This window comes from Colobus angolensis, unplaced genomic scaffold (assembly GCF_000951035.1).
Source record: "Colobus angolensis palliatus isolate OR3802 unplaced genomic scaffold, Cang.pa_1.0 Scaffold186, whole genome shotgun sequence".
NCBI classification, from domain to species: Eukaryota; Metazoa; Chordata; class Mammalia; order Primates; family Cercopithecidae; genus Colobus; species Colobus angolensis.
The window spans coordinates 2,975,851-3,001,952 of record NW_012114999.1 but is presented as its reverse complement, the minus strand read 5'-3'; the positions used below and the strand labels follow the sequence as shown (position 1 = coordinate 3,001,952).

The 26,102-nt window shown below is 45.7% G+C and overlaps 1 protein-coding gene across 1 annotated transcript in view; it reads left to right on the top strand.

The window, feature by feature from the left end:
- ABCA4 (ATP-binding cassette, sub-family A (ABC1), member 4) overlaps positions 1-26,102 on the top strand; it is a 134,789-nt gene that overhangs the window by 39,549 nt on the left and 69,138 nt on the right. Inside the window, exons 8-14 of the mRNA XM_011940010.1 lie at positions 2,237-2,477; positions 3,498-3,637; positions 4,264-4,380; positions 5,084-5,281; positions 21,298-21,503; positions 21,865-22,041; positions 23,845-24,067. Of these exons, the coding sequence (XP_011795400.1) occupies positions 2,237-2,477; positions 3,498-3,637; positions 4,264-4,380; positions 5,084-5,281; positions 21,298-21,503; positions 21,865-22,041; positions 23,845-24,067 (1,302 nt within the window). The remainder of the gene's footprint in view (positions 1-2,236; positions 2,478-3,497; positions 3,638-4,263; positions 4,381-5,083; positions 5,282-21,297; positions 21,504-21,864; positions 22,042-23,844; positions 24,068-26,102) is intronic.

Below are 26,102 nucleotides of genomic sequence, written 5' to 3'. Positions count from 1 at the left end.
AAACTTTTCTCCCTTCATTATTCACAGCTGACTTGGGCTCCACCAACCTGGAAAATTGCATGGTTGGAATCTGTCTTTATAAAACTCATCTCAACCTGGGCCGAGTATGCACACTGATGTGTGGGAAAGTTAGAGAAGAGCCCATTGTACTAATGCTCACCTGCTACAGTGAGAGTCTCTGTTAAACAGTCTTTTCTTCACAGCATTAAAAAAATTCCTATCAGTACAATAAAGTTGAAATTGATAGAGAATGTAAAAAAATCCCCAAGGTATATCAACACTCTTAGTTCTGAGTAGGGGTTCCAGAAGGCTTCTTGACTGTCTAGATAGCAAGTCTAATCATTTGTGAACTGGGTTAAAGCAGAAGGCCAAGTTTATACTAATTGATATTACACCATTTGACCTGAGAACAGCCCCTTCATCTCTGAGTGCTTTGACTAAATGAGCAACATAATAATAGTAATAACCCCTTACAAGATTGTCATAAGACTCACTGTTGTTGAAGCAATTTGAGATTTTGACTTTATTGAAGCATAGATGGTGATTATAGGCATGACTCACTGTGTGGATTCTCCCTGGGCTCATCAGTTTCGGAGGGCAAGTGTTGGCATGTGGACAAAGAGAGGGATGACAGGTAAACATGGCTTATTGCAATGGGGAACTATTCTCAGTCTTACCTGATTGAATTCTAATGGTTTTATAAATTCCCCAGTACCACTGAAAGCAAAGCAAGTAATAAGGTATGTTTTAGGAATAAAAGCAGCATTATTTTAATTTTGTATTTTCCCCTAAAGCAAAGCCAAATGGCATTATAGAAGCCAAGCTACTGGCAACTCCACCAGCCTTCTCCTGGGTTCTTGACAATACAGATCTGCCCTCAAAGGATGAGGCCAGCAAGCCCCACGGGTGCCCACACGGGGAAGACAAGGCCGTCAGCCTCCTCTTAGCTGGCACAGAATTGAAAAAGTGTTTTTCTAGGAATGAAGACTTCATCTGTTCTATATTTGCAGAATTTTAAAACACACACACATGCACACACACAGAGGCATACACACATGAGAAAACCACAAACCACACATTTCAAGGAAATGGAAGAATTCATTGGTAAAATTAAGCTAATAAGATTATTTTTCAAATATAAGAAACTAAAGTTTAGACTATTTAGCCAAAGAAATTTGCTCTGATCTTGCCTTTCTACAACAGAACCATTCCCCAATCATTTTATTTCCTCCCTTTTCTCCCCAGTATCCCCATCTTGGTGGGACAACAGAACCCAAGAACTGGCTTAACAGTAAAATATTTTCTGCATTTGCCCAAGGACACATTCCCAAGGAATTCAAATAAAGGAGACTGGAAGAGGAGAGGCTGTACTCCAGTGTGCTAGGGGTCACTCTGTGATTTTTGTTGTTGTTGTTGTTTTGAGACGGAGTCTTGCTTTGTCGCCCAGGCTGGAGTGCAGTAGCGTGATGTCTGCTCACTACAAGCTCCACCCTCTGGGTTCACGCCATTCTTCTGCCTCAGCCTCCTGAGTAGCTGGGACTGCAGAAGTCTGCCACCACGCCCAGCTAATTTTTTTGTGTTTTTAGTAGAGATGGGGTTTCACCACATTCGCCAGGATGGTCTCCATCTCCTGACCTCGTGATCCGCCTGCCTCAGCCTCCCAAAGTGCTTTGATTACAGGCGTGAGCCACCGCGACTGGCCACTCTGTGATTTTCTTTAAGGCTAATCCTAGTATTCTCCTAGTCCCTAAGTAGATGGCTGTAGGTTTTGTTTTTTGCTTTTCGCAGCTGGATTAAGGATTGCTGAGAGTATGGATGTTTTCTTTTAAAGGTGGAAGTCAAGGCCGGGCGCGGTGGCTCAAGCCTGTAATCTCAGCACTTTGGGAGGCCGAGACGGGCAGATCACAAGGTCGGGAGATCGAGATCATCCTGGCTAACCTGGTGAAATCCCAGCTCTACTAAAAAATACAAAAAAACTAGCCAGGCGAGGTGGCGGGCACCTGTAGTCCCAGCTACTCGGGAGGCTGAGGCAGGAGAATGGTGGGAACCCGGGAGGCAGAGCTTGCATTGAGCTGAGATCTGGTCACTGCACTCCAACCTGGGCGACAGAGCAAGACTCCATCTAAAAAAAAAAAAAAAAATGTGGAAGTCAAACTCAAACTTTGGAGCGTTGGCCTCACAGTAAATTATGACTCTGGCTGCCTTAAAATAACCTGAAGGCTTTGCCTTGCCCCAGTTTATCCGTCGGCCGAGTATGCAGGACTTGCTGTGGGTGACCAGGCCCCTCATGCAGAATGGTGGTCCAGAGACCTTTACAAAGCTGATGGGCATCCTGTCTGACCTCCTGTGTGGCTACCCCGAGGGAGGCGGCTCTCGGGTGCTCTCCTTCAACTGGTATGAAGACAATAACTATAAGGCCTTTCTAGGGATTGACTCCACAAGGAAGGAGCCTATCTATTCTTACGACAGAAGAACAAGTAAGTTTTCTGAGTTCTGCTTGTAAATTGGCCCCTCTTGTTGGTTAAGTTGATGGTTTAAAACTTCCAGGTGAAACCAAACCTGGGGTTGCATCTATCTTGTCTTGTTGAGTGGCCTTAGGCAAAAGAGACTTCTCCCAGAAAGTCCACTTCCCCTTGCAGAAAGGGGGCGTTGCTTATAAGCAATTCTGGACATGAACCACAGAAAGAACTGAGGCCCACTTGGAAAGGGAACAGAGGGGCCATTTCCCACTGATGTAATTGAACTAGGGCTAAGTTCAAGAGGAAGTGAATGATCCGCAAGGAAGCAACCCAGAGTTGCAGGCAAAGCTCAGGTCAGAAGGGCCCTGGCAAGTAAACACGGCTGTGGGATGCTTTTACAAACGCATTGCAGTGAAAATCTGTGTGTAGTACTAAGTTACACTCCGAATGGCAAATTCCTGGCAAATCATCTTCCCCACTTTTCACTTTTTTTTTTTTTTTTTTTTGTCTTCTATGGGGTAAAGGAGGGTGGGGTGGGGAAGAAATGTAACTGGGTGCCCCTGTAGTTAAAAATTGAGAAGAGGCAGCAAGGGACATGCCAAAAGTAGTAGGACTCTAAGATAGCTACACACAACAAAGCAGCTAAGCAGCTAATTGAAGGGAAATTACTGAGGCTCAAGCTGAGATTCCAAGTAGGGGGCTTTGTTTGGCTTCTCAGTCCCTTTCATCTGAGAAAGACCTCACTTCCTAGCAGTAATCAGAGGCAGGCTTCTCAGCCTCCTTCTTCTAAAGCAGAATAAACCACAGGGCAAGCCCCATCCTTTGTTTCTCTGATGAGGCCATTACTAAGAGGCACTGTGGCATTTTGCTACTAATGATGAGCTTGTTATTGGTGGGGTACAGCCTATTAATTTAGGTTATTTGTCAAATCCTCCAGCATGGGGTTGAATGAGACATGTGATGTGGATACACTAATGACTATATTGAGTTATAAGCAATGAGGAGTTTCTGTAAAATCTGTCCCTTCTCTCCTGGCAGCATCCTTTTGTAATGCATTGATCCAGAGCCTGGAGTCAAATCCTTTAACCAAAATCGCTTGGAGGGCGGCAAAGCCTTTGCTGATGGGAAAAATCCTGTACACTCCTGATTCACCTGCAGCACGAAGGATACTGAAGAATGTAAGATCCCAGCTGGGCTTGCCCTGTGTACCCTGGACCTCCCAGAAGTTTGTGTGTGTGTGTGTGTGTGTGTGTGTGTGTGTGATGTGCCTTCCTGGTAGCACATCTCATGTTTGTTTTTTGCTAAGTGGACTCTTGCGTTTCCTCCCCCATCCACAGTCATCACTGGAATGCTTTGCTTCAGTGCCCCTGCCTGGGCCCTCCCCTCTCTACTGCAGCCTACAATGAGATTTTCTTTCCCACTGCTTGAATTATATCCCTAATGGAAGGGTTCACAATTCTCTGAATCCTGGCTACTCAGAACAGATAAAGACAGGGAGGAAGGGAGGAAGAGTATTTTCTCCCAGGGGGTCCAAATCTAGCTTTAACGAGGGAGGTTCCGAGAAAATAATATCATCAATATTACAGGGACTTCTGAGATACTAAGAAATTAGATTCTGTCAGCCCAGGAGGTTGGGAGATGGTGAATTGTTCTGGGAAATGGCAATAGACTGAGAAAATAAAAACACTTCCTTAAAAAGCCTTTCCCTAACACTAAGTGACAGGGGCAGAAAAGACACAACCAAAAGTTCTCTCTCACTTTTCTCTCTGTTCGTATCTCTGTCTCGATCTCTGTCTGGTTTTAGGCCAACTCAACTTTTGAAGAACTGGATCGTGTTAGGAAGTTGGTCAAAGCGTGGGAAGAAGTAGGGCCCCAGATCTGGTACTTCTTTGACAATAGCACACAGATGAACATGATCAGAGTAAGAGGGGATTGGAGGTTGGGGAGGGGAGGGGAGGGGAGGAGGAAAGGGTGGGGGCAGGAAAGTTCCACTTGTTTCCTTTTCCCAGCAAAGAGTTAATCACTATTGGAGTTAGATCAAAATACAACAAGCAGGCCCCAAAGGCCCTCGTTCCAAGCAGTCACCAAGTGGGGTCACGGACTTTGGATGAGAAATATGTTTCTTGAATTCTGGGAGAAGTCTAAAAGCTGCCACAAGACCAGTGGTTTCCTGGAGTTTCCTGCTTTTATGAATTCACTCAAGGGCCTCAAATTCAAAGACGCATCTCCCCAAGAGGCCAGCTCTGTAACTCCAAAGATCGTTGAGTGTGTTTGTCTGGTCTCATTTTCAACTTTGCAAAACCAAGACAAGAGTTCTATATAGCAGGGACACTCAAAAGAAAGCAAAAATATCCATAAGCAAAAGACAGCTTTTTATATACCATTTTCAATGCCCCCCATCTGGCCCCTCCTTTGCCCCTACACATCTTCCCTCTATTCCAGAGACCCAAGGACTGGGGGAAATGCGATAAAGCTAGGTATGCCTCATAGTGGAACAAGCTCACTAGCTCTTTAGGGAGCCTTAGAGTCTCTACCCTCAATCACTAAAAATTAGAAATGGCTGAAGAACAAGACCAAAGATCCTGTGGAATTTCTAAGCAGTGACTGTATTTCTTCTTCCCAAGGATATCCTGGGGAATCCAACAGTAAAAGACTTTTTGAATAGGCAGCTTGGTGAAGAAGGTATTACGGCTGAAGCCATCCTAAACTTCCTCTACAAGGGCCCTCGGGAGAGCCAGGCTGACGACATGGCCAACTTGAACTGGAGAGACATATTTAACATCACTGATCGCACCCTCCGCCTGGTCAATAAATACCTGGAGGTAAGGGGCTGCAAGCTCCACAGTGGGCCCCTTGAAGATAGCCCCGTGAGTGGGACCAGAGCTCCCTTGGCAAGTCAAGTGGTCTTGGACTTCAGCTTTCATTTTCCCCACTGAAGAAACAAGAATCCCTACATCCCCTGTGCAGTTCTCATTCTCTAACAGCTTATCCATACTTAAAACTTATCTATGCTGAAAACTGTTTCTTCTTCACATCTCCTACCTGCTCATGCTGGGCTCCTCCTCCTGTAGCCCCCTTTAAGCATCTGTGTCTGTCCTCAACCCTCTCCTGTCTGCCATTGCTTGAGTGGCCATCTATGGCCAGTGTCCCCTTAACCCCACAGTCCCACTGTTTGCGGGATGCTCCTGCCCCCAAGTTCTACAAGCACATCAGCCTAAACACGTCCCCTCCAAAAGCTGTATGTTCTCTTTGCCCATAAAACATATCCTCCTCCTGTATTTCCTATCCTAATTAACATCGTCAGTGTTTGCCCAAATTCTCAAGCGAGGGATTTCAGGGTCATCCCTAATTTTCCTTCTTCACCCTCCACACAGTAGCTGTCACTTACTGAGTGTAACTTTATGCCAAGCACTGTGCCAAGTGCTTTTACACACATTTGCTTCATTTAATTCTCATAGCTCCATGAGGCTTGCACCATTATCATTGCCAATTTGCAGATGAGAAGCCAGTGCTTAAAGAGGTTAAATAAGATCCCATGCACGACCATTAGGAGAAGCAAACAGGCCGGGCGCAGTGGCTCAAGCCTTTAATCCCAGCACTTTGGGAGGCCGAGACGGGCGGATCACTAGGTCAGGAGATCAAGACCATCCTGGCTAACACGGTGAAACCCCGTCTCTACTAAAAAATACAAAAAACTAGCCGGGTGAGGTGGCGGGCGCCTGTAGTCCCAGCTACTCGGGAGGCTGAGGCAGGAGAATGGCGTGAACCCGGGAGGCGGAGCTTGCAGTGAGCTGAGATCCAGCCACTGCACTCCAGCCTGGGGGAGAGCGAGACTCCGTCTCAAAAAAAAAAAAAAAAAAAAGGAGAAGCAAACAGGATCCAGCTCTGGGGATGCCTGAGTTCAGAGCCTGCCCTTCTGATTTCTCTTACCAAGCTTTGTCTCCTCTCCCTCCTAAATATCTCTCAGCTCTGCCTCTTGCATTCCAGGCTCTCTGAGGACTAGAGGCTTTGTCATCTCTGCACCAGCCCATTCCAAGGGCTTCCTCCCTGGACTCCAGGGTCCAGCCTCTGTTGGCCCAGGCGTTTCTCTACACTGGCACCAGAGTTATGTTCCGCAATCCTGCTTACATTGCTCTCTGCTTTAAAATCTTAATGATTTGACCCCCAAATAACATAGGTCCCTTCCAAATCTGTCCTTCCCCGCCTTCCCAGCCCTTGCTCACTGAACACCCTCAAGTCTGCTACCCGGCCCTTTCACGCCCACAGGCATTCCCATTCCATGATCTCTTGGGATTCTACCCTTTGTGATTTGTTTTTCTAAGACCAGCAGAGCGGGCACAAAAGAACCAGCGGGTAGGCAAGTGTAGGAGCAAAACTGCAAGTTTATTTTGGTCACCTAGCTTCAGGGAAAGAAGGTGGGTAGGGAGAAGTCTGTCGGCCTCCGGCAAAGGAGGCCGGCAGAGTCCCCCGGTGGGGCTCTCGGATGGAGTTCCCACAGTCCTGACATCCCGACAGGAGTGGGCTGTGAGAAGGCCCCGTGGCTCACTGGCGGAGAGCGGCTTTTCTAGGAGTGGGAGGGCAATAGGCGGGGCACGGGCGTGTCGGGGGGGCGTTCCGCAGGTGCGACCAGGTAAATCTTGGTCTCTTCAGATTGACGTCACCTGGCGCATGCCTGGTTGGTCTGCACCTTCCCTGGGCGGTGGCTGCATTTTCGCGCGCGCAGGAAGAGCTGGTGGTGAAGAAGAACCCGGAAGTGCGCCATCCTGCCTCCGTTCCTCCAGACACTTTGCAAATGCTGTTTTCATTGCTCGTTTATTAGAGCGCTTTTGGTCACAAGTTTTTTGCTTAAACAAAAAGAAAGCATTTGTTGGTGGACATAAATAATGAAGTTCAGGGGGATCCAAGAGTTGGAAGCCACCATGAGCACCCTGTGTCCTTCCACCTCACTTTTCTACTTGTCTCTGCTCAGCGTCAGCCCTAGCCAGGCCCTCTCTGCTGGTGCCCTAGCTGCTTATAGCCCTTAGCAGTCATCTATACACCAAAAATCCCCTTCCTGTAGCAGAAGCAATGCTCCTAGAGAGTTTCCCTGTCAGTCTGGCTCCTGTACCCACCCCTCTGTACTCTGACTGGGAGGCCTGGGTCAGCTACCCACCACAGGGCCATTACTATAAGCAGGATTACTGTGAAGTGGAGGAAGATATTTCCCCAAAAGAAGAAACGCAAGGTAGAAAAGTGTATGTCTGCCAACGCCTGAAATGACTGTCCCTTTCCTCATCTGCTGAGCTTCTACTCATTCATTCTCTGAGACTCAGCACTCAGCTCTCAAATGTCACTTCTGCTTTGACGGAGGTTTAGTCATTCACTCCTCTGTGCTTCCTGGCCCTCTCTTCACGCCTCTCTTGGACCCCTCTCCCAGCTAGATTAGAGTTGGTTGTTGACATATCCATCTCTGGCTGGGCAGCTATTTAGAATCTGGGAGTTATTTAGAATCAGGGAGCACATCTCAGTCATTTTCAAATTCTTGCCCTCATACTTCCAGTAAATGACTCCATCTAAGGGCAGATCACTCTTGCCCATGGGCCAGGTCTGGGTCTGTGTCATCTAGAACTGTTGGAAGGTAGGGGCTTCTGAGAGCAATAGGAGACAGAATAAACTCGAGGGCCCTCGGGAGCATGCCGTCTTGTCTCAGACTTGTGAGTCCTGAGAATAATGAACTAGTGAGGAAAAGCCTTGCTCTATCTGTCACCTGGTGCTCTTGAGGACTTGCTGTTGCCCTGGTGCCACCACAATTTTCCAGAGTGTATGACTCTCTCTCTCCAAACTCTGGAAGTGGCAGCACAGGTTCCCAAGTGGCCTTTCAGAAGGTACCAGTCATGGCAGCAGCACCAAACTGCAGGCAACTACTAAGTGATCACCAACTTGTCTGAAGACAAGAATGACCTTGAATGCTTTTTATAAAACAGGATTTGTTTTTAATTTTTAAATTTTCTTTCTTTATTTTACCTTAAGTTCCGGGATACAAGTACAGAATGTGTAGGTTTGTTAAATAGGTATATGTGAGCCATAGTGGTTTGCCGCACCTGTCAACCCATCATCTAGGTTTTAAGACCCACATGCATTAGCTATTTGTCCTAATGCTCTCCCTCCCCTAGCCCCCGAGCCCACCCTAATAGGCCCTAGTGTGTGATGTTCCCCTCCCTGTGTCCATGTGTTCTCATTGTTCAGTTCCCACTTGCAAGCGAGAACATGTGATGTTTGGTTTTCTGCTCCTTTGTTAGTTTGCTGAGAGTGATGGTTTCCACCTTCATCCGTGTCCCTGCAAAGGACACAATCTCATTCCTTTTTATGGCTGCATAGTATTCTATGGTGTATATGTACCACATTTTCCTTATCCAGCCTATCATTGATGGGCATTTGGGTTGGTTCCATGTCTTTGCTATTGTAAACATACATGTGCATGTATTTTTATAGTAGAACGATTTATATTCCTTTGGTTATATACCCAGTTATGGGATTGCCGGGTCAAATGGTATTTCTGGTTCTAGATCCTTGAGAATCACCACATTATCTTCCACAATAGTTGAACTAATTTACACTCCCACCAACAGTGTAAAAGCATTCCTATTTCTCCACAGCTTCACCAGCATCTATTGTTTCTTGACTTTTTAATAATCACCATTCTGACTGGCATGAGATGATATCTCAATGTGGTTTTGATTTGCATTTCTCTAATGATCAGTGATGATGAGCTTTTTTCATATGTTTGTTGGCCACATAAATGTCTTCTTTTGAGAAGTCTCTGTTCATATGCTTCACCCACTTTTTTTTTTTTGAGACAGTCTCGCTCTGTCGCCTGGGCTGGAGTGCAGTGGCCAGATTTCAGCTCACTGCAAGCTCCGCCTCCCGGGTTTACGCCATTCTCTTGCCTCAGCCTCCCGAGTAGCTGGGACTACAGATGCCTGCCACCTCGCCCAGCTAGCTTTTTGTATTTTTTAGTAGAGACGGGGGTTTCACCGTGTTAGTCAGGATGGTCTCGAACTCCTGACCTCGTGATCCGCCCGTCTCGGCCTCCCAAAGTGCTGGGATTACAGGCTTGAGCCACCGCACCCGGCCAACTTCACCCACTTTTTGATAGGGTTGTTTGTTTTTTCTTGTAAGTTTGTTTAAGTTCCTTATAGGTTCTGAATATTAGACCTTTGTCAGATGGGTAGATTACAAAATTTTTTTCTCTCATTGTGCAGGTTGCCTCTTCACGCTAATGATAGTTTCTTTTGCTGTGCAGAAGCTCTTTAGTTTAATTAGATCCCATTTGTCAATTTTGGCTTTTGTTGCAATTGCTTTTGGTGTTTGAGTCATGAAGTCTTTGCCCATGTCTATGTCCTGAGTGGTATTGCCTAGGTTTTCTTCTAGTTTCATGATTTTGGATTTTACATTTAAATCTTTAATCCATCTTGAGTTAATTTTTGTATGAGGTGTAAGGAAGGGGTCCAGTTTCAGTTTTCTGCATATGGCTAGCCAGTTTTCCCAACACCATTTATTAAATAGCGAATCCTTTCCCCATTGCTTGTGTGTGTCACGTTTGTCAAAGATCAGGTGGTTGTAGATGTGTGCTGTTATTTCTGAGGCCTCTGTTCTGTTCCATTGGTCTATTGGTCTGTTTACAAAACAGACTCTTAAGCATCAACCCAGATCGACTGGCTTGGAATTTCCAGGGAAGAGGCCTGGTTATCTGCATGTTTACAGACCTATTAGATTTGTGGGACCTTGGAGTTCCCTTGTACAGTTACTCAATTAACATCTCCCTCCTCTCATGTTGCCTCTACCTGCTAAGCCCTTATTCCCAGCCAGGCCCACCACCATCCACCCACTGCTATTATAACATAAGCAGGACCTGTGCTGGGGGTGTGGATGGAGGAGAGAGACTCTATTGCTTTATTTGTGCAGCATGGAGTTCAGTGGTTCTCACAATGTTTTTGTGAAATACTATGAAGAATACACCTTGTCTACTTGACATTTGTATCATGACATAAATGGCTTGTTTTCCAGAAGGATTATTTTTTCCATGCAGCTTGTACCTAATGCAGCCCCAGGCACCCAATAGATACTTAAAATACATTAGTTGCTTAAATGGTTAAGAATTCAGTCTCTATGGCATAAACCCAGGAGGCGGAGCTTGCAGTGAGCTGAGATCCGGCCACTGTACTCCAGCCTGGGTGACAGAGCGAGACTCCGTCTCAAAAAAAAAAAAAAAAAGTATTCAGTCTCTGGACCCACACTGCCTGGGTTCAAATTCCTATCATCTGTGCCCAGTTTCCAAATCTATAAAATAGGGATATTAATAGTACTTACCTAATAGGATTGTTAATGAGAATTAAATGAGCTAATTCATGCAAAGCACTGACATATAGTAAGCACCTAATAAATATTAGTTTTTTAACAAAATACAAGCCAAAAACCATTGCTTAGGAGAGAAAATGATGTCAGTGCCTCCTATAGATAGGCCTCTAAGCTGGTGCTCCTCTAGGAATCACAAAGCTGCAAATCACATCCTCCCTGGCCACCAGGGCTTCACGAGGGCCTCTGAGCAGAGGGGTATGATGGGGGCAGAAGCCCAGCAGCTGTGATAAGGTTGTTTCTGATCTTCCTACCCTTGGGGTGGGGGAGGAGGAAAACAAGGGAGCAATGAACAGAAAGCAAAAGACAGCAGGGAGGAAATGTGTGAGGAAGAAACACGTCACTGTAACTTGTCCTGGAATTTTCTGCTTCTGTTCTTGTGTTTTGGGAAGTCTGGAGGAGACTTGAAAATCATTCACCTCCCCACCCTGAGGATAGCTTAGTAGCAGACAGGCCATGAAAGCTCTTCGCTGATGGCTCTGAAGGTCTCTCCAGGGCAGGAAAGCAAGGATGTTGCTTCACTGGGCTGCTGAAGGCCTGCCTGGGGGCTCTGAGTAGAGAGTATAGGCCCCTCCCAGGAGGGCGGCCCAAGCACCATGCTGGCATTTCTGTGGACCATGGTCTGGTGTCTCAGACCCTCTCCACAATGACGACTGCAATCTCATTCACCCCATACATATATTCTGTCTTTCCTCTGATCCCCTCCCCTTAGCAGGAGGAAATAAATGGAAGTCAGACTGCCCGGTTAGAAGGGAGGCGGTGGAGTAGGAAAATAGATGATGGTGGTTTGGAGAGCCTCACGTCACGCATGGGGAGACATTCATTCCCATGGGCCTTGCAATCACCCTCTTCTCCAAATCTGAGAACACAGGACAAATGGGTCCCATACAGGCAAATATCTTAAACTGGTATGTGTATTCATTTGTAGTTCTAATTTATATGTGTCTTTATTCACATATATTTTGCTTCTGGAGAAAAGCACAATTAGAAAAATTAATACATTATTCTTATTGCCCTTCAGTTAAAACAAACATACACATCCCTCCCCTTTGTATTTTTTGTTTAGTAAAAGATTAGGCCTGGCACAGATGAAGTACTATTCAGAGTTCACAGTGCATTTTCATTTCATAATATATTTGATTTTCAGGTCTTGAATTTCACATCAGGAAGCTGAATTCAGCCAAATTTTAATACAAAAATACCTTGATCAAGGCATAAAATTGTACTTTATTCAGTAACCACTGTATTTCTCTAAGCTGTGAAAAAACATGTGTTCATTAACTGCTTTTTCCTCTGCTGTCAGCACAGTCAATACACGTGCATAACTCCTTATTATCTACGTGGTGATTATCTTGCTGATAAATTCTCAAAGGCCAGAGTTTTGGACTATTTTTTCTCTGCACCTTGCATGTTCCCGGCCACGTGTCACCACCACCCAAACAGAATGGACTCAGGGAATGTATTTTTCAGGATAACCTAAGAAAAAATAGGATTAAGAAGATAAAACTGCTTATCATGTAATGTGCTTTAGAGTCAGATGTATAAATATTTGCGAATTATCTGTCCTATTGCTTTCTTCTATTAATTTATTGACTCTAGATGTGCATTGGAAGGCTAGGTAGAAATCAGGGGATTGTGAGAAAGAGCACAGAAGTCTACATCACACAAACAATCATATTTCAAGGGCCATGAACTAGATCCTAAGTAACTCATAGGCAATGACCTCATTTCATGCCTCTAGTCTCTAAGAAACATATAACTGGCCTCAAGAAGGAAAATGTGGGCAAGGGGTAGGCTGGGGTCATAGGTGGAGGTCCAAATAGTAATCAGTGGAGCTCACAGGATGGACTGATATTGAACCTGCTACGAGCCAGCCACCTGCTGGGCACTTTTACATTTCATCTCATGCAATACTCCCAATTACCTGCCTAGTAAGCATAGTTGTCATTTTACAGAATTAAAAACAGAGACTCAAAGAGGTTGACAGTCTAACATAATACAACAGCTAAATGGGGGATCTGGAATTCTAATCCAGAGCTGACTGACTCTGATGAGAAAGCTCTTTCTGCTCTCATATGCAGCCCACGTTAATAGGGGCTCAGTAAGTATTGTCTGGATAAATTATATAATGAATCCAATGAAGGCAGACATTATTTTGTAATATGCAGCATAATGGGCACTATTATGAGTAGATTTTCCTGCTTGAAAGTAGCTAGATTAGAGTAGGAAACCAAAAAGATGTGAATTCATTCAGTCATTCATGCATTTGCATGGATTGAACTACCCACATTTGAATAAATGCTGTTAATCCTTGATTCCTTGAAAGCTCACATGGGAGAGATAAGTGTGTCGTTAAATAACGCCATAATAGTGGTATCTCAGAGGACTGGCAGAACATAATTCAATCTGATAGAGTAGAAACAGATTGTACAAATCCAATTCAAAACATTATAAATCCTCTAAGCACTGTCGATTCTTCCTCCAAATTATCTCTGAAATTCCTCCTTCTTTCCCATTTGTGGCCTCTGTTTACAGAAGCCTGTGCTATCTCTCTTAGCTGGTTGCCAGGCCTCCAGTCTCTTGCTGTTCAGCTCCCAACTGCTTCCAGCAAGATCTTTCTAAAGCCCCAGGCTTGCCATAGACTTAGCCCCCACAGCTCCACAGTGACTCCTCATTGCTGTTAAGGTAAAGGCCTTCCCAGTCTAGCCCTTCATGCTTCTTCCATGTTCTATGGGACTGCCCCAGGCTTCCCACCTGGTACCACTGAACCTTTCCATCCTTCCCCCATTTGACTGACTGGTCAACACCCACACCCACGCTTCGGGACTCAGGTCCTATGTTTCGGGCCTTCTTCTATGCACCATTCCCTTCCCTGTAGCCCTTGATCATGATTTGTTTATACGCTTCTGCACCTTCATGGCCCTGAACCCCTCAAGGGCCAAAACTGCCTTACTTTTCTTTTTGACTTCCCAACTTACCTTAGTGGAGCTGTAGTCACATAGAGTAGACACTCATAACTGATGCTCTGGGCTGTAAAGGTTAAATTTTCCAGCTAAGCAAGGAAGAAAGACAGTTTCAGGCAGGAGGAAGAGCATAAGCAAAGCGCAGAGGTGTGAAGCTCAAGAGAAGTAGATGGGCTGGGCAGAGGTGTGGCTGCAGCATCAGGGGAGAAGCAGTGGTGCCTGGAGTCAGCCGGTATGGCTTGCAAAAGCTTCATCCTATGGGTGAAAGGACACCATCTCTTGCACCAGTGGGCTGTGTGATTGGAGGCAACATTGCTGTTTCACTGCCTGAAAACTGAGGATGATAACCCGAACTGCAGTTCAAATGGCATTCACTGGTGTGGCTAAAATGGGTGTTTGTGGCCAGAATGTGGTCTGATTGGTCAGTGCCCAGCTCTGTTGATTATCAAATGTTTTGAATATAGTAGCACCCATGTGCCTAAGTTGTTGGGATGATTCAACAAGAAACTTTGAGAGCTCAAGTGCCCTGCAGTTGTCAGCCAGGTGATTCTCTTCCTTTGGACCCAGTTAGACACAGGCGTTACCTAGTGGCTTTGCCCCAGTGTGAATCTTTGTGCTCCAACTCGATCTTTTTATTTGTTTCATTATTGTATTTAATTTGTTTATTTTAGAGACAGACATTTTTTAACAGCTGTGCATTTCCTGTCCCTTTGTTTTCCAGTGGTCATGTGTTTCCTTACTCTCTGTGGGTGAGTGTTTCAGATGTCTGTTTGCGGTGCCCCGCGTGCAAGATAAAATTTATTGCAGTGCCTTCGGCCTCTAACTCGCCATTCTAACCAACACAGCCCAAGGCTATTTTATCCAGTGGCTTTTTCCATGTCGTGGGAAATAAATCTTGAATGTTACTGTTTAGATTTGCCAGGAAACTCTTTCTGGGATGTTTGCCCACATCCACTGGCATTTCTCAAAAGGAACCCCAGGTGTCTACCTTGACACCTGCAGGGCCACTTGAGCCCTCCATTGGCATTCATCGTCCACTTTGTTCTCAGCCTGAGTTTAGGAGTTACAGATGTGAGAGGCGGGATTATACAGCCAACATCTCTAAGGGGGAAGTGGCTCCCTTACCCTTGAAGACCTCACTCCTAGCACATCCTGGATGTATTAGTCAAAACATGTCCTCTTATGCCACGTCAGCACAGGGTTGCTCCCCACTTTGATCATCAAGTTTAAACAAAAAGAAAGATTTTCTTTCTTTCTGTGCCTCCACTGGACATCGTTTCCCGCCTAACAGATAATTTAATGTATCTATGACCAAATGTGTTTGAATTAGAGACAGAGAGGTCACAGTGAAAGAAGGAAGCCTGCTGCTACTGCAGCTTGTCCTCCCAAGGAGGTGTTTGATTTAGCTGTGTAAACAAATGACTGCATTCTCCAGAGGTCCTGAACACAGCTGCCTGCGCTGGAGAGGGCTCAAACCTCTTCCACCAGGGTGGACTCTGCTTCCTGGTGAGTGCCAGCAAAACAACCAACAAAGAGCTGTAGGACTTGAGTGGACTTCAAATGGTAGTGGTCCTGCCACTTGGGCTCAGCCACAGCAGTTAGGAAACTAAGGGGCAGGAGGAAAGCCCTTTTCTTGCTTTATTGCCATTGGCTGTCATAGAGCATTATCAAAGAGGTTCTCTTTGAGATTCTGAGCTCTGGCTATAACATCTGCCCCGAATCTGCCTCTGAGGCCTTAAGACACTGTGTTTTTATTCAACAAAGATGCCCTTTGATTTCTTTTCCCACTAGTGGTGTTAGGTTTGAGCACCTTACACTGGCCAGTTCTTGTCTACCTACATTCTTCCCTAACATTCATGATTGCATAGTTACTCTTAGTGTAGAAGCAGACAGCTTTTACACATAGACTCCATGGCCTTAGCCTCATAGAACCTACTATGTTCTAACTTATGAGCTAATCAGATCAAATATATCAAAATCAGAAACCTCTGCTGAGAGTTTATTCATTCATCTCTGTCTCCCAAACATACTTATGTACACATATGCACTAATATACATATCCATTAGCCGAGATTTTGACTTCAGGGATCAAAGCAAGTACCAATAGGGAATGAGGTCACTTGCTGCAAGGCAGTTGGCTTCCCCATGAGAATACAAGGCTACCTCATGACTCATACTTCAGAGGGTGACCCAGGAACATCTGATTCATGTCCAGAACAGCTTCTACACTTGCTCTACCTTGACCTTGGGAAGATGTGGGGAGGATGACATTCAGGATTAGCTTTATAAGGCCTTCCTGTGGGCAGAGTTGTCTGACTTTCACCTAATGACCAACAAGCAGCTAGCGAGCATCAGTGGGTGAGGACCTACCCCCTCTCACCTCCCCTACTGCCCAGCTGGAGCATGGGCTTTGGCATCTGTCCATAGCATTGTTCTAACCAGATGAGGTGTTATGGATCAGCTCAGGATGGGATTTGTTCCCAGACATATTATTTAAAGAAAATAGCTCCCTTCCTCCCCTGATAAACAGCTGTCATTGCTAAAAGGTAACCTGGCTGGGGCTTAAAAGTCTGTTGACTTTCAAGATATTTTGCAAAAACAGTCATAAAAACGGTATTTATCAGGTCCTCACTATTTGTGAGATGGTTTGGTATACTATAGTGGTTAAAAACACAGAATCTCTCCAGAGGAGGTTTACTTTGCTTAGTCATGCCTCCTAAGTGAACTTGGACCTCATAAGGTTGTTGTGAAAATGAAATGAGTGAATATGAGTAAAGTCCTTGGGCCAGTTTTGGCCACGTAGTAAGCCTTCAGTAAGCATCTGCTTTTATTCCTACAGGGAGGCACTTGTAAGCCTTCACAAACACCATCTCATGTGATCCTTAGAAGAAACCTATGAGATAGGGCATAGCTCAATTTTGTAGGTAGGGAAACAGAAGCCACACAATTAGGAAATGGCAACAGGTCTGTTAGACTCTTAAACACTATGCTACACCAATTTGCAAGACAAGGAAGACAAAGCACCTTTGAAAATGGGTCAGATGTTTTAGGGTAAATGAACATTTGAGAATCTTTTAAGTTTTTTTCCCTCTAAAGATTATCAAGGTATCAATCTAGGGGGATGCATCAGGAAACATGACTATGAATCAGCTGCCTGATACACCAGCCAGGATGGAGCCCACGTCATCACAGGAGTCAGCAATGCCCCTGAAAACATCAGCTGCTTATTCCTGTATAGATTTCCCCTTAAGACATGAAAGGGAGTTCAAAGAGAATGGGCCAGATAGCTCTGAGAGTCATCTTACTAAAATGTATTTATTTTTACTAGCTTTTTTGTTTTAAGAGTTATACTGTCATTAGCACCGTAGCAAAAATTCACATTTTATTAATTTCTCCTAGTTTATCATGTGATTCTAAGGTAGGATCCAGAGTTATATTCAAAACACACGAACCAACTCAACTCAGTAAACATATATCAAGGTCCTATCATGACAAAATGCCATTCCAGAGACCACGGTGAACAAGTCGTGGCCCCAGTCTCAAGGAATTTACTGTCTCTGGAATTGTGCTGGCCAATACAGTAACCAGCAGCCACACAGGGCTATTTAAATTTAAATTAATTAAAAGTAAAACACAATGCCTCAGATGCATTAACCACATTTTAAGTGTTCAGTAGATATTTGTGGTTTCTGCCTGCCATATTGGACAGGGCAGATATAGAACAATTCCATCACTGCAGGAAGTTCCACTGAACAGTGCTGCTCTGGGCAGAAGATCTTCTTGTTCAGGGATATTACACCCCAGCTTGTGGCTAGGGTGTAGCTTATCCTCAGAGTAACGATAGGGAACAGTGGCACTCTGCAGGCTCAGCACTGAAGACATGGATGCAGGGTCTGCTTCTGACCTAGGTTGACCCTGGGCAAGGCCCTTTGCTCCTCTGATCCCAATTCTTCACCAGCCAAGTAAGAACATCAGACCACAAGCCCTCTAGGGCTCTGTCCAAATGCCCCATGATTGAATGAACTGGTAGAACATTCTATGTGTGTGTCACAACATGAAGAGCAAAGACTTTCATCTCCCCAAATAATTTTGTTTTTCATTTTAGGAATTAAATTTCAGTTCATTCTAATTGCCAATACTAAACTTCTCTATATGCAGTTCTAAACTTGACAAACCAACAAAATGAGATTATTTTACTACTTATCTTTGTAGAACATTGAGGTCTCCCTAAAGCTAATTTAAATGCATATTTTTAAAATGTGTTCTAGCAGTTCAGTTCAGGAGCCCCCTGGCCCAAGCATCACACTGTCAATCCTTTGTCCTTGAGCAGTGTGGTCGGGTGGGTTAAGTACTGACAAACATTGCGTGCCAGGCCCATAGTCGGGGACTGTGCTAACAGTCTACATATTAGATCCCACCTACCCTCGCCCTCAACAGACCCAAGCTATTAATCAAATAGCAAATCTTACATTATTTCTGTCCAGAAGCAACAAACACTTATTGAGAACTTTTGGGGTGTGACCTGTTTAAGTCCTACATCTCATTTAAGGACCGGTCAATGTTAGGCTGGGCAATGCCTGTTTGTGAGAGAATCACTGCCTAAAGAAAATTCGCCATTTCCCTTAGCTCTATGGTGGGTGACTTCACATACCGGTATTTCTTAAAGAAACACCAATTCCATTTCCTTTTAAGATAATTATTAATATCTCATCAGCGTGGTGTCACTTAAGCCTGGGGCCCTTTAGAATTTTTCATGTACCTGTGTTCCTCTGCCCATATCTGCTGGAACACTAATAGTTTTCTTTGTTTTCTTCCTTTTTATCTAGAAGACTAAGAACATTACATGGGACCCATCCCCAGGGCATGGAGGCTGAGGTGGGACGGTTTAGTTCAGGAGGCCCAAGAAGTGTGGGTGTGCAGCCCCTTGTTCAAACACAGCCTCTGAATTGCCAGAGGCTTCCAGTGCATGCTCTGAGGTGCAGGTGGGACTTGGGAGTCAGGGGTTTTGGTGAATGAGTTGGGTTTTCCTGCTTCTTCCCAGTGCAGTGGAGCTTGGTTCTGTGATCAGGTCCTTATGTCCTGTCCACCTTTCTCATTTCTTTCTTTCTTGGGTAATAGTTGTGGAATCAAATGAACTGGGGTTTGATACCTACTCTACCACCCTGGGGAACTCACTCAGCCTCCTTGAACCTAAGTTCCTGGGCTGCCAAGTGAGGATAAGTAGTAATTGCTGATCCGCCTACTTGACAAGACAGTAGTGAGGGCGCTGAGTGCCAGGCTGTGGATCCAGCCTTTCCCACGGTTCCTGGTGTGGCAGTAAGAACTCTGGGCCTGCAGGTGAAATTGGGGAGGGAGTCCCAGCTCTGCCACTGTCTCTCTGTGTGACCTCAGGGAGGTCTTCTCAACAAAATAAGATATTTTATAAAGCTCAATTTCCTCTTCAGTAAAATGAGGATTCCAGGTAACTGACAGATAGTTTGTGGCGATGAATCTGTTCCTTAAAGCCTGCAGTACGTCAATAGCCCAGTCTTCCTGCTTGCTTCCCCCCTTCTCCACTACCGGTGATCACAGTCTGATCCCATACACCTATGCATATCCCTGCTTAAAATCCTGCATTGGCCGGGCGTGGTGGCTCAAGCCTGTAATCCCAGCACCTTGGGAGGCCGAGGTGGGTGGATCACGTGGTCAGGAGATGGCGACCATCCTGGCTAACACGGTGAAACCCCGTCTCTACTAAAAATACAAAAAACTAGCCGGGTGAGGTGGCGGGCGCCTGTAGTCCCAGCTACTCGGGAGGCTGAGGCAGGAGAATGGCGTGAACCCGGGAGGCAGAGGTTGCAGTGAGCCGAGATCGTGCCACTGCACTCCAGCCTGGGCGACAGAGCGAGACTCTGCCTCAAAAAAAAAAAAAAAAAAAACCCTGCATTAGCCCCTATGGCTCTTTAAGGCTTGCCCAGAACTCCCCTGGTCTTAGCACTGAAAGCACGTGTCTGGGGAAGCCCTGCGTTCACACTACTGAGTCCCACAGGGCAAACCGTCTGGTCCCACCCTCCTTTCTAGTGCTGCTGTCACACTCACCTCCCTTGACCCTACACTCCCTTCTGTGCCTTGCAATTATCTGGGGAGCTTTTTACAAGATATGGATGCCCTGGCCCAGCCACTAGAGATTCTGATTTAATTGTTTGGGGTAGGGCCTGGCATAGGTATCTTTTAAAGCTCCCCAGTGGTTCTAAAGCACAGCCACAGATGGGAACCACTGCTCTATTCCTGTAGGTCCCCAGATACCTCATGTGCTGTTCCCTGTGCCTGAGCTGACCTTTCCCCCACTTTCCTCTCTTCAACTAATTCCTGCTTATCCTCCTACTCAGGAGGCTCTTCCTCCAGGCAGCCTTCCCTGATACCTCCAGGAAGACTTAGCTGTGTCCCTCCACTGGGCTTCCCCAGTACACTGGGCTTGCTTTCATTAGAACCTGATCCTTCACATTATGGTTGTTGGTTTACTCCAATCCTCTCCATCATTAGCGCTCAACTTTCTTTTAGGAAGAGATGTTTATCTTTCCTTCTTGTATTCTTAGAGTTGACCAGGCTCTGGCACATTGCAGACTCTCAGTATGCATTCAGGGAACAACTTAATCAAGACAACACCATCTGACCTCTTGTGAGTTACACGCTAAGAAAGAAATGTCGACACCAATAGCCCTCGCAATGATAGGAAGAAATGTTGACACCAATAGCCCTCGCAAAGAAAAGGAAATAGATGCAAGTAACAATATAAGCGCTTTAACAAATCTATACAAGAGGACAACCCTCATATTCAAATTTTTAAACATTCTTAGTTCTGCCCTTTTGTGGGTAACGGTTTTTTTTCCTCTTCCAGGAGAAGAAAAGGGGCATATTGTAGAAATTCCTCCTCCCCCGGCATTACTTGTCACACAATTGTAATTGGAAGTGATTTCCCTAAGTCATTTTGGCTGTCTGTTATTTTCTCTCTTCCTCCTTGCTCTTCCCTCAGCTGGCCATCCTGTGTGTTTGGAGAGAGCCAGAAAGGTTCAATGCTAGGAATGTTTCTCTCTCTCTTTAAAGCTCTTTAATCGTCAGTCTTTCGGATCTTCAAAGCAGGCTGCAGCCAGTGTGACCCCACTCCCTCGCCTCCCCATGCTGGGGAGTAAAAGCCTGGGGTATTTTTGTCATTTTGAGGACTTGCATATTTGGACAGCCTTGGACATCTGGAAAGTGTGGTCCTCACTAGCTCTGCAGGGATAAGAGCACGTCAGCGTTTCCAAGCTCTCTTGCACCCCTACATCTGGACACATTGAAAACTTAACACCAGACTCTGGAGTTAAGCAAACATTAAGTTTATAGGGCTCCTTGCATTTGACCATTTCCTGGGGCAGCAGCCCTTATCCTCTGCCTTTTGTGTGTGCAGTTGAGTCTTTACAGTTGGCCTCCTCAAACTCTCTCAACTTTGTGACTCTCTGCAGTGCTTGGTCCTGGATAAGTTTGAAAGCTACAATGATGAAACTCAGCTCACCCAACGTGCCCTGTCTCTACTGGAGGAAAACAGGTTCTGGGCCGGAGTGGTGTTCCCTGACATGTATCCCTGGACCAGCTCTCTACCACCCCACGTGAAGTATAAGATCCGAATGGACATAGACGTGGTGGAGAAAACCAATAAGATTAAAGACAGGTGATGTTTCAGGAAGGGCTCGCTGTGTTTCTCCAAAGTCAGTGGGAAACTACATTTGGTAGAGAGAAAGGGACTGAGACTGGACTTGGCCTATAAATCAATAAAATTAAGTTAAATAAAAAAATAAGATATTTTATAAAGCTCCACAAAGAGTCCTTGAATGAAAGCAATTACAGAGTTACGTTGTGGCTAATATTCAAAACTGAGATTTAAACTGAGGACTAGGAAGTAGAATTAGATCCTTTGGAAACATTTAAGAGAAAGGTTTTAAGAGAATGAGTTCCAAGTCACCCTGTGGTCGGGAGGTGTGAGTGAGCTGTCCGAGCCCATTCCCATCCTTTGTCCCTCTGTGTCTTCTCAGGTACTGGGATTCTGGTCCCAGAGCTGATCCTGTGGAAGATTTCCGGTACATCTGGGGTGGGTTTGCCTATCTGCAGGACATGGTTGAACAGGGGATCACAAGGAGCCAGGTGCAGGCAGAGGCTCCAGTTGGAATCTACCTCCAGCAGATGCCCTACCCCTGCTTCGTGGACGATTCGTGAGTCTGAAGTTTGCGACCCTCCTCCATGACATGTTAATGGGGGTGCTGGGGTGGGCTGGGGTGGGCTGGTGTGCTCTCAAGCATTCAGTGTCTTTGGAGAGAGCCCCAGGGACCAGAGCCAAATTGGAGAGCATGGAGCGCTGACTGAGGAACCTGCTTCTCCCAAGCTCCAGGCAGGCACAGATGAGTCAGTGCAGTGGTGGGAAAAGGAAAAGAGATGGTGTTGTAGCTGGAAAAGGGAAGGGGAAAATTAAAGCAAGGGAAGTGAGGCTCGAGGAGGGGACACATTCCCCACTATGTAGTATGTTTGGTATGTGGAAGGGTTCTGGTCAGAATGTTTGCCCAACGATTGCCACATCAGCATTCATTTTGGACTCTGCATGGCCAGTAGGTCTGGTTCCTGGGAGCCCTGGAATAATGCAGCCCCTTCCCTAACTAACATTTCCATGATGTATGCTCAATGACAAGGCAGAGGAGTGTGTTGGATGAGCTCAGGCCCCGCCTCCCTGGACACCCCCATCCCAGGCCTGTGTATCTGTTGACCAGCAGCAAGCCAAGCAAGCAGCCTACTGTTTCGCTGAACATGGGTCTGGGGGTGGTAGAGAAAGGGCCGGGGTGGAGGGTTGGGAGGGCTCATTTGTCATTACAGAGGGGGTCAGACACACTACCAAAACAGCAGTAGAGACCTACAACTGAGTTCACCTAAAACTCAGTGTGGACACAGGAAACCCTCTTTTAATAACTGCCCAGTGGGTTTTCTAGCCTCAGCTCTACAGAAAACTTGAGATAACAGTGGCCAGTCTGCAGTTAGTTTGGGTTTGGATAATAGGCAGAGCTAGGAAATGGAGCCAGGGGCAAAAGCCCAGGTCCACTTTAGGATCAGAATGGGAGTGGCTCATGGGGAAGTGAGGTGGGTGTGGGGAGGCAATAGAGAGCTAGGTCATTTGGTGTGGGAGAGTCCTCTGGTGGCCAGTCCCAGAAATGCAGGCTTTACGAATGTGTGCTTCCCTTCCTGAAACCCTCCCATGCTGGAACTGGGCCCTTCCAGTGACAACACACAACAGTTTTCAGTAGACAATAATCCCAAGGCTAGCACATGAAACACAGGGAAAACATGTGTAAAGTTCACAACAAAGTCGTTCCAGTATATCAAATCTACCCTGTTTGCCGGGTGGATATACCAGGGTCTAGTCCACCTGTGCATGTGGACTGTTGGGGTAGAGCCAGTGTCTGTTGGATGACTGATTTATTGATGGATCATTTGCCTTCTGAAAGTGTCAAACTGATTAGTTATTTTGTGTGTCTTTTTGTGTAACTAGAGTTTGACCTACCCGGGCAGACTGTGCTGGGGTGGCTGACCCCTTGGGGAGCCAAGTTATTGATCTTACCACCACCACTTGCTCTTGTCAGTGCTCCACACTCTTGGGTTTCGGTGTCAGCATGTAGCTATCTACTCAGATCCCATCCTCAGCATCAGTCTGCAGTCTTGTCCTTGCAAGGCCTTAAACAGGGAAGATCTTTCACATAGAGGATATAATTTTGTTGACACATTTTACTTGCCGAGCATTCACCTGGGCTAACCAGAAAGCCAGCACTCTGCTATAAACAAAAAATAATGCTTCAGGGCTAATATGGAATGTATTAAAAGATTCCAGCCCACTGAATGTCCAGGGGAGGTTTTCCTGTTTTCATTTCCCTCCATCTGGGCTTTGTTCTCAACACATTCATTCAACAAACATTTATTCTGCATCTACCAGGTACAGAACACTCTACTATTCTGCTTCTCTCCTCTTGCTTTAGTTTCATGATCATCCTGAACCGCTGTTTCCCTATCTTCATGGTGCTGGCATGGATCTATTCTGTCTCCATGACTGTGAAGAGCATCGTCTTGGAGAAGGAGTTGAGACTGAAGGAGACCTTGAAAAATCAGGGTGTCTCCAATGCAGTGATTTGGTGTACCTGGTTCCTGGACAGCTTCTCCATCATGTCAATGAGCATCTTCCTCCTGACGATATTCATCATGGTAAGCCAAATGGAGAAGGCCCAGAAAATCTTGAATACTTTGGTTCCTCTCCCCTTTCATCCTGTTCATGTGCCTGTATTAGACATCTGGCCATCAAAGAGAGCGTGACATCTAGCTTCCCAGCCCTTCCTTTTAGCCAAGGTGGGAGACACTCAGAGAGACAAAATCTCCTCAAGGAGCTACTGTATCACAGCATCCTCCCATCTCCCACTTCCTGCCCAGGGGTCCATGGTCCACACAGACTTTCCAGTCCCATTCCATGACCATCTGGAGAAGCTGCTATTAGCAGAGCCCTGCACAGTGTAATAGTGTAATTAAACTAGTCTTCTCTTTCCAAACACAGAAGAAATTGGTTCAGGGAGTGTTTTCCTAGGCTTACAATTGTAACTACTGGCTAGAGTTGAAATGGGGAAAGGCTTTTGCCTTTCCGGTAGCAGTAGGGGAGGAGATTCGGATTATTTACTAATCACCATCATGGTCACCTCCTACATGGCTTCACCAAAAAACATTCTGCTACCTGAAAAATCTCCAAGACCTCTCTCTCTTTAAAAGATGGAATTTGGAGTCCATCCTTCCTCAGTGATAAGGAGTTTTTATAGCCACAGGCAGCTTCTATTGGTCTGTCCTCTGCAAACTTGCAACTCCTCTGAGAGCTAGACTTGGAAATGAAACATTATTTTGCAATATGTTGCTATCCTTCATTTTTAGCTCCTCCACCGTAGATTGTTTGTACTGGTTAAATGATAAGGATATAAATTTAGGTCATTCTTTATATTTTATTGGACAGAATTTGGTATAATTTTTAGACTTCAGGCTTTGCAGGCTCCGGAGATGGACAGATTGAGCTTGTTCTACTTCTTCCCCATCATGATATGAAGTGCTGCACCGCACTAGGCAGTGTGTGTAGTGACCACAGACTGGCTGAGTGTCTCCCATCCCATGCTGGCCCATATCAGGTACCCATCTGATCCACAAATATTCCATCAGATCCTGTTCAAACAAAACATCTCCAGTTAAGCCAAATCTTGCCCTTTCTCCTTACAGTAAAATGTACTAAATCTGAAGGTTTTGTCTTTTTAGTGTGGCTCTGTGATCCAGTGATCTGTGACCTTGGTTATGCCCTGTGCTAGAGTCCTAGCACAACAAATGCTAAGGTAGAGGTCATTCTGCTCAAACAACCTGACCCCACCTGGATGTGGCTTTACATTTGCAAAGAGTACCAAAGTTCTAAGAGATGAGGGGAGGAGCTGAGCCCCTTGTCCTCATCTAGGGTTTCCTTGTTCTTTCCCATCCCTCAGTCTGCTCCTTTTCCCAGTACCAACATGTTTGTGTCCTCAGAATTAAAGGAGTAAAAATGTGTGAACATCTGACTAGCAACAGCCATGAGACTTTGCCTGCCTTGTTGATAAGCAGCATTGAGATCTGCCCTCCTAAGAATGGGCCATTAGGTCTTCAAAGCTTTCATGATGTGAGGTAAAAAACGTTCACCAGGAGTTTCATGCGCAAAAGGGTTTCTCTTTGTGGGAACTAGAACATTGTTCCAGTGATGACGGAAACAGAGCTTTCCACACCAAAACAGGGTTTTCCTTTGAATGACTCTCCCACCTTTCCCTTGTCTCTTCCTCCCCACCTCAGCAACACAGGAAAGAAGCTGGAAGCAGGGACAATGGGAAGGTCCCTTTGTTATTCAAGCTATTAGAAAAAAAAAGAAAAGTGGCCATCAGAGGAAGCCACAGCTGGTGAAACTGTAGGATCACAGAGTGAGTTACACCTCTGGCTTAAGTCAGTGAAAAGTCCTAGAAGTTTGTGGTCCTAGAAGTCCTAGAAGTTTATGGGACTTTGTTTTGAGCAAGGATAAGAAATTGATTTCAAGGCCGGGCACAGTGGCTCATGCCTGTAATCCCAGCACTTTGGGAGGCCGAGGCGGGTGGATCACCTGAGGTCGGGAGTTCGAGACCAGCCTGACCAACATGGAGAAACCCCATCTCTACTAAAAATACAAAATTAGCTGGGCCTGGTGGCACATGCCTATAAT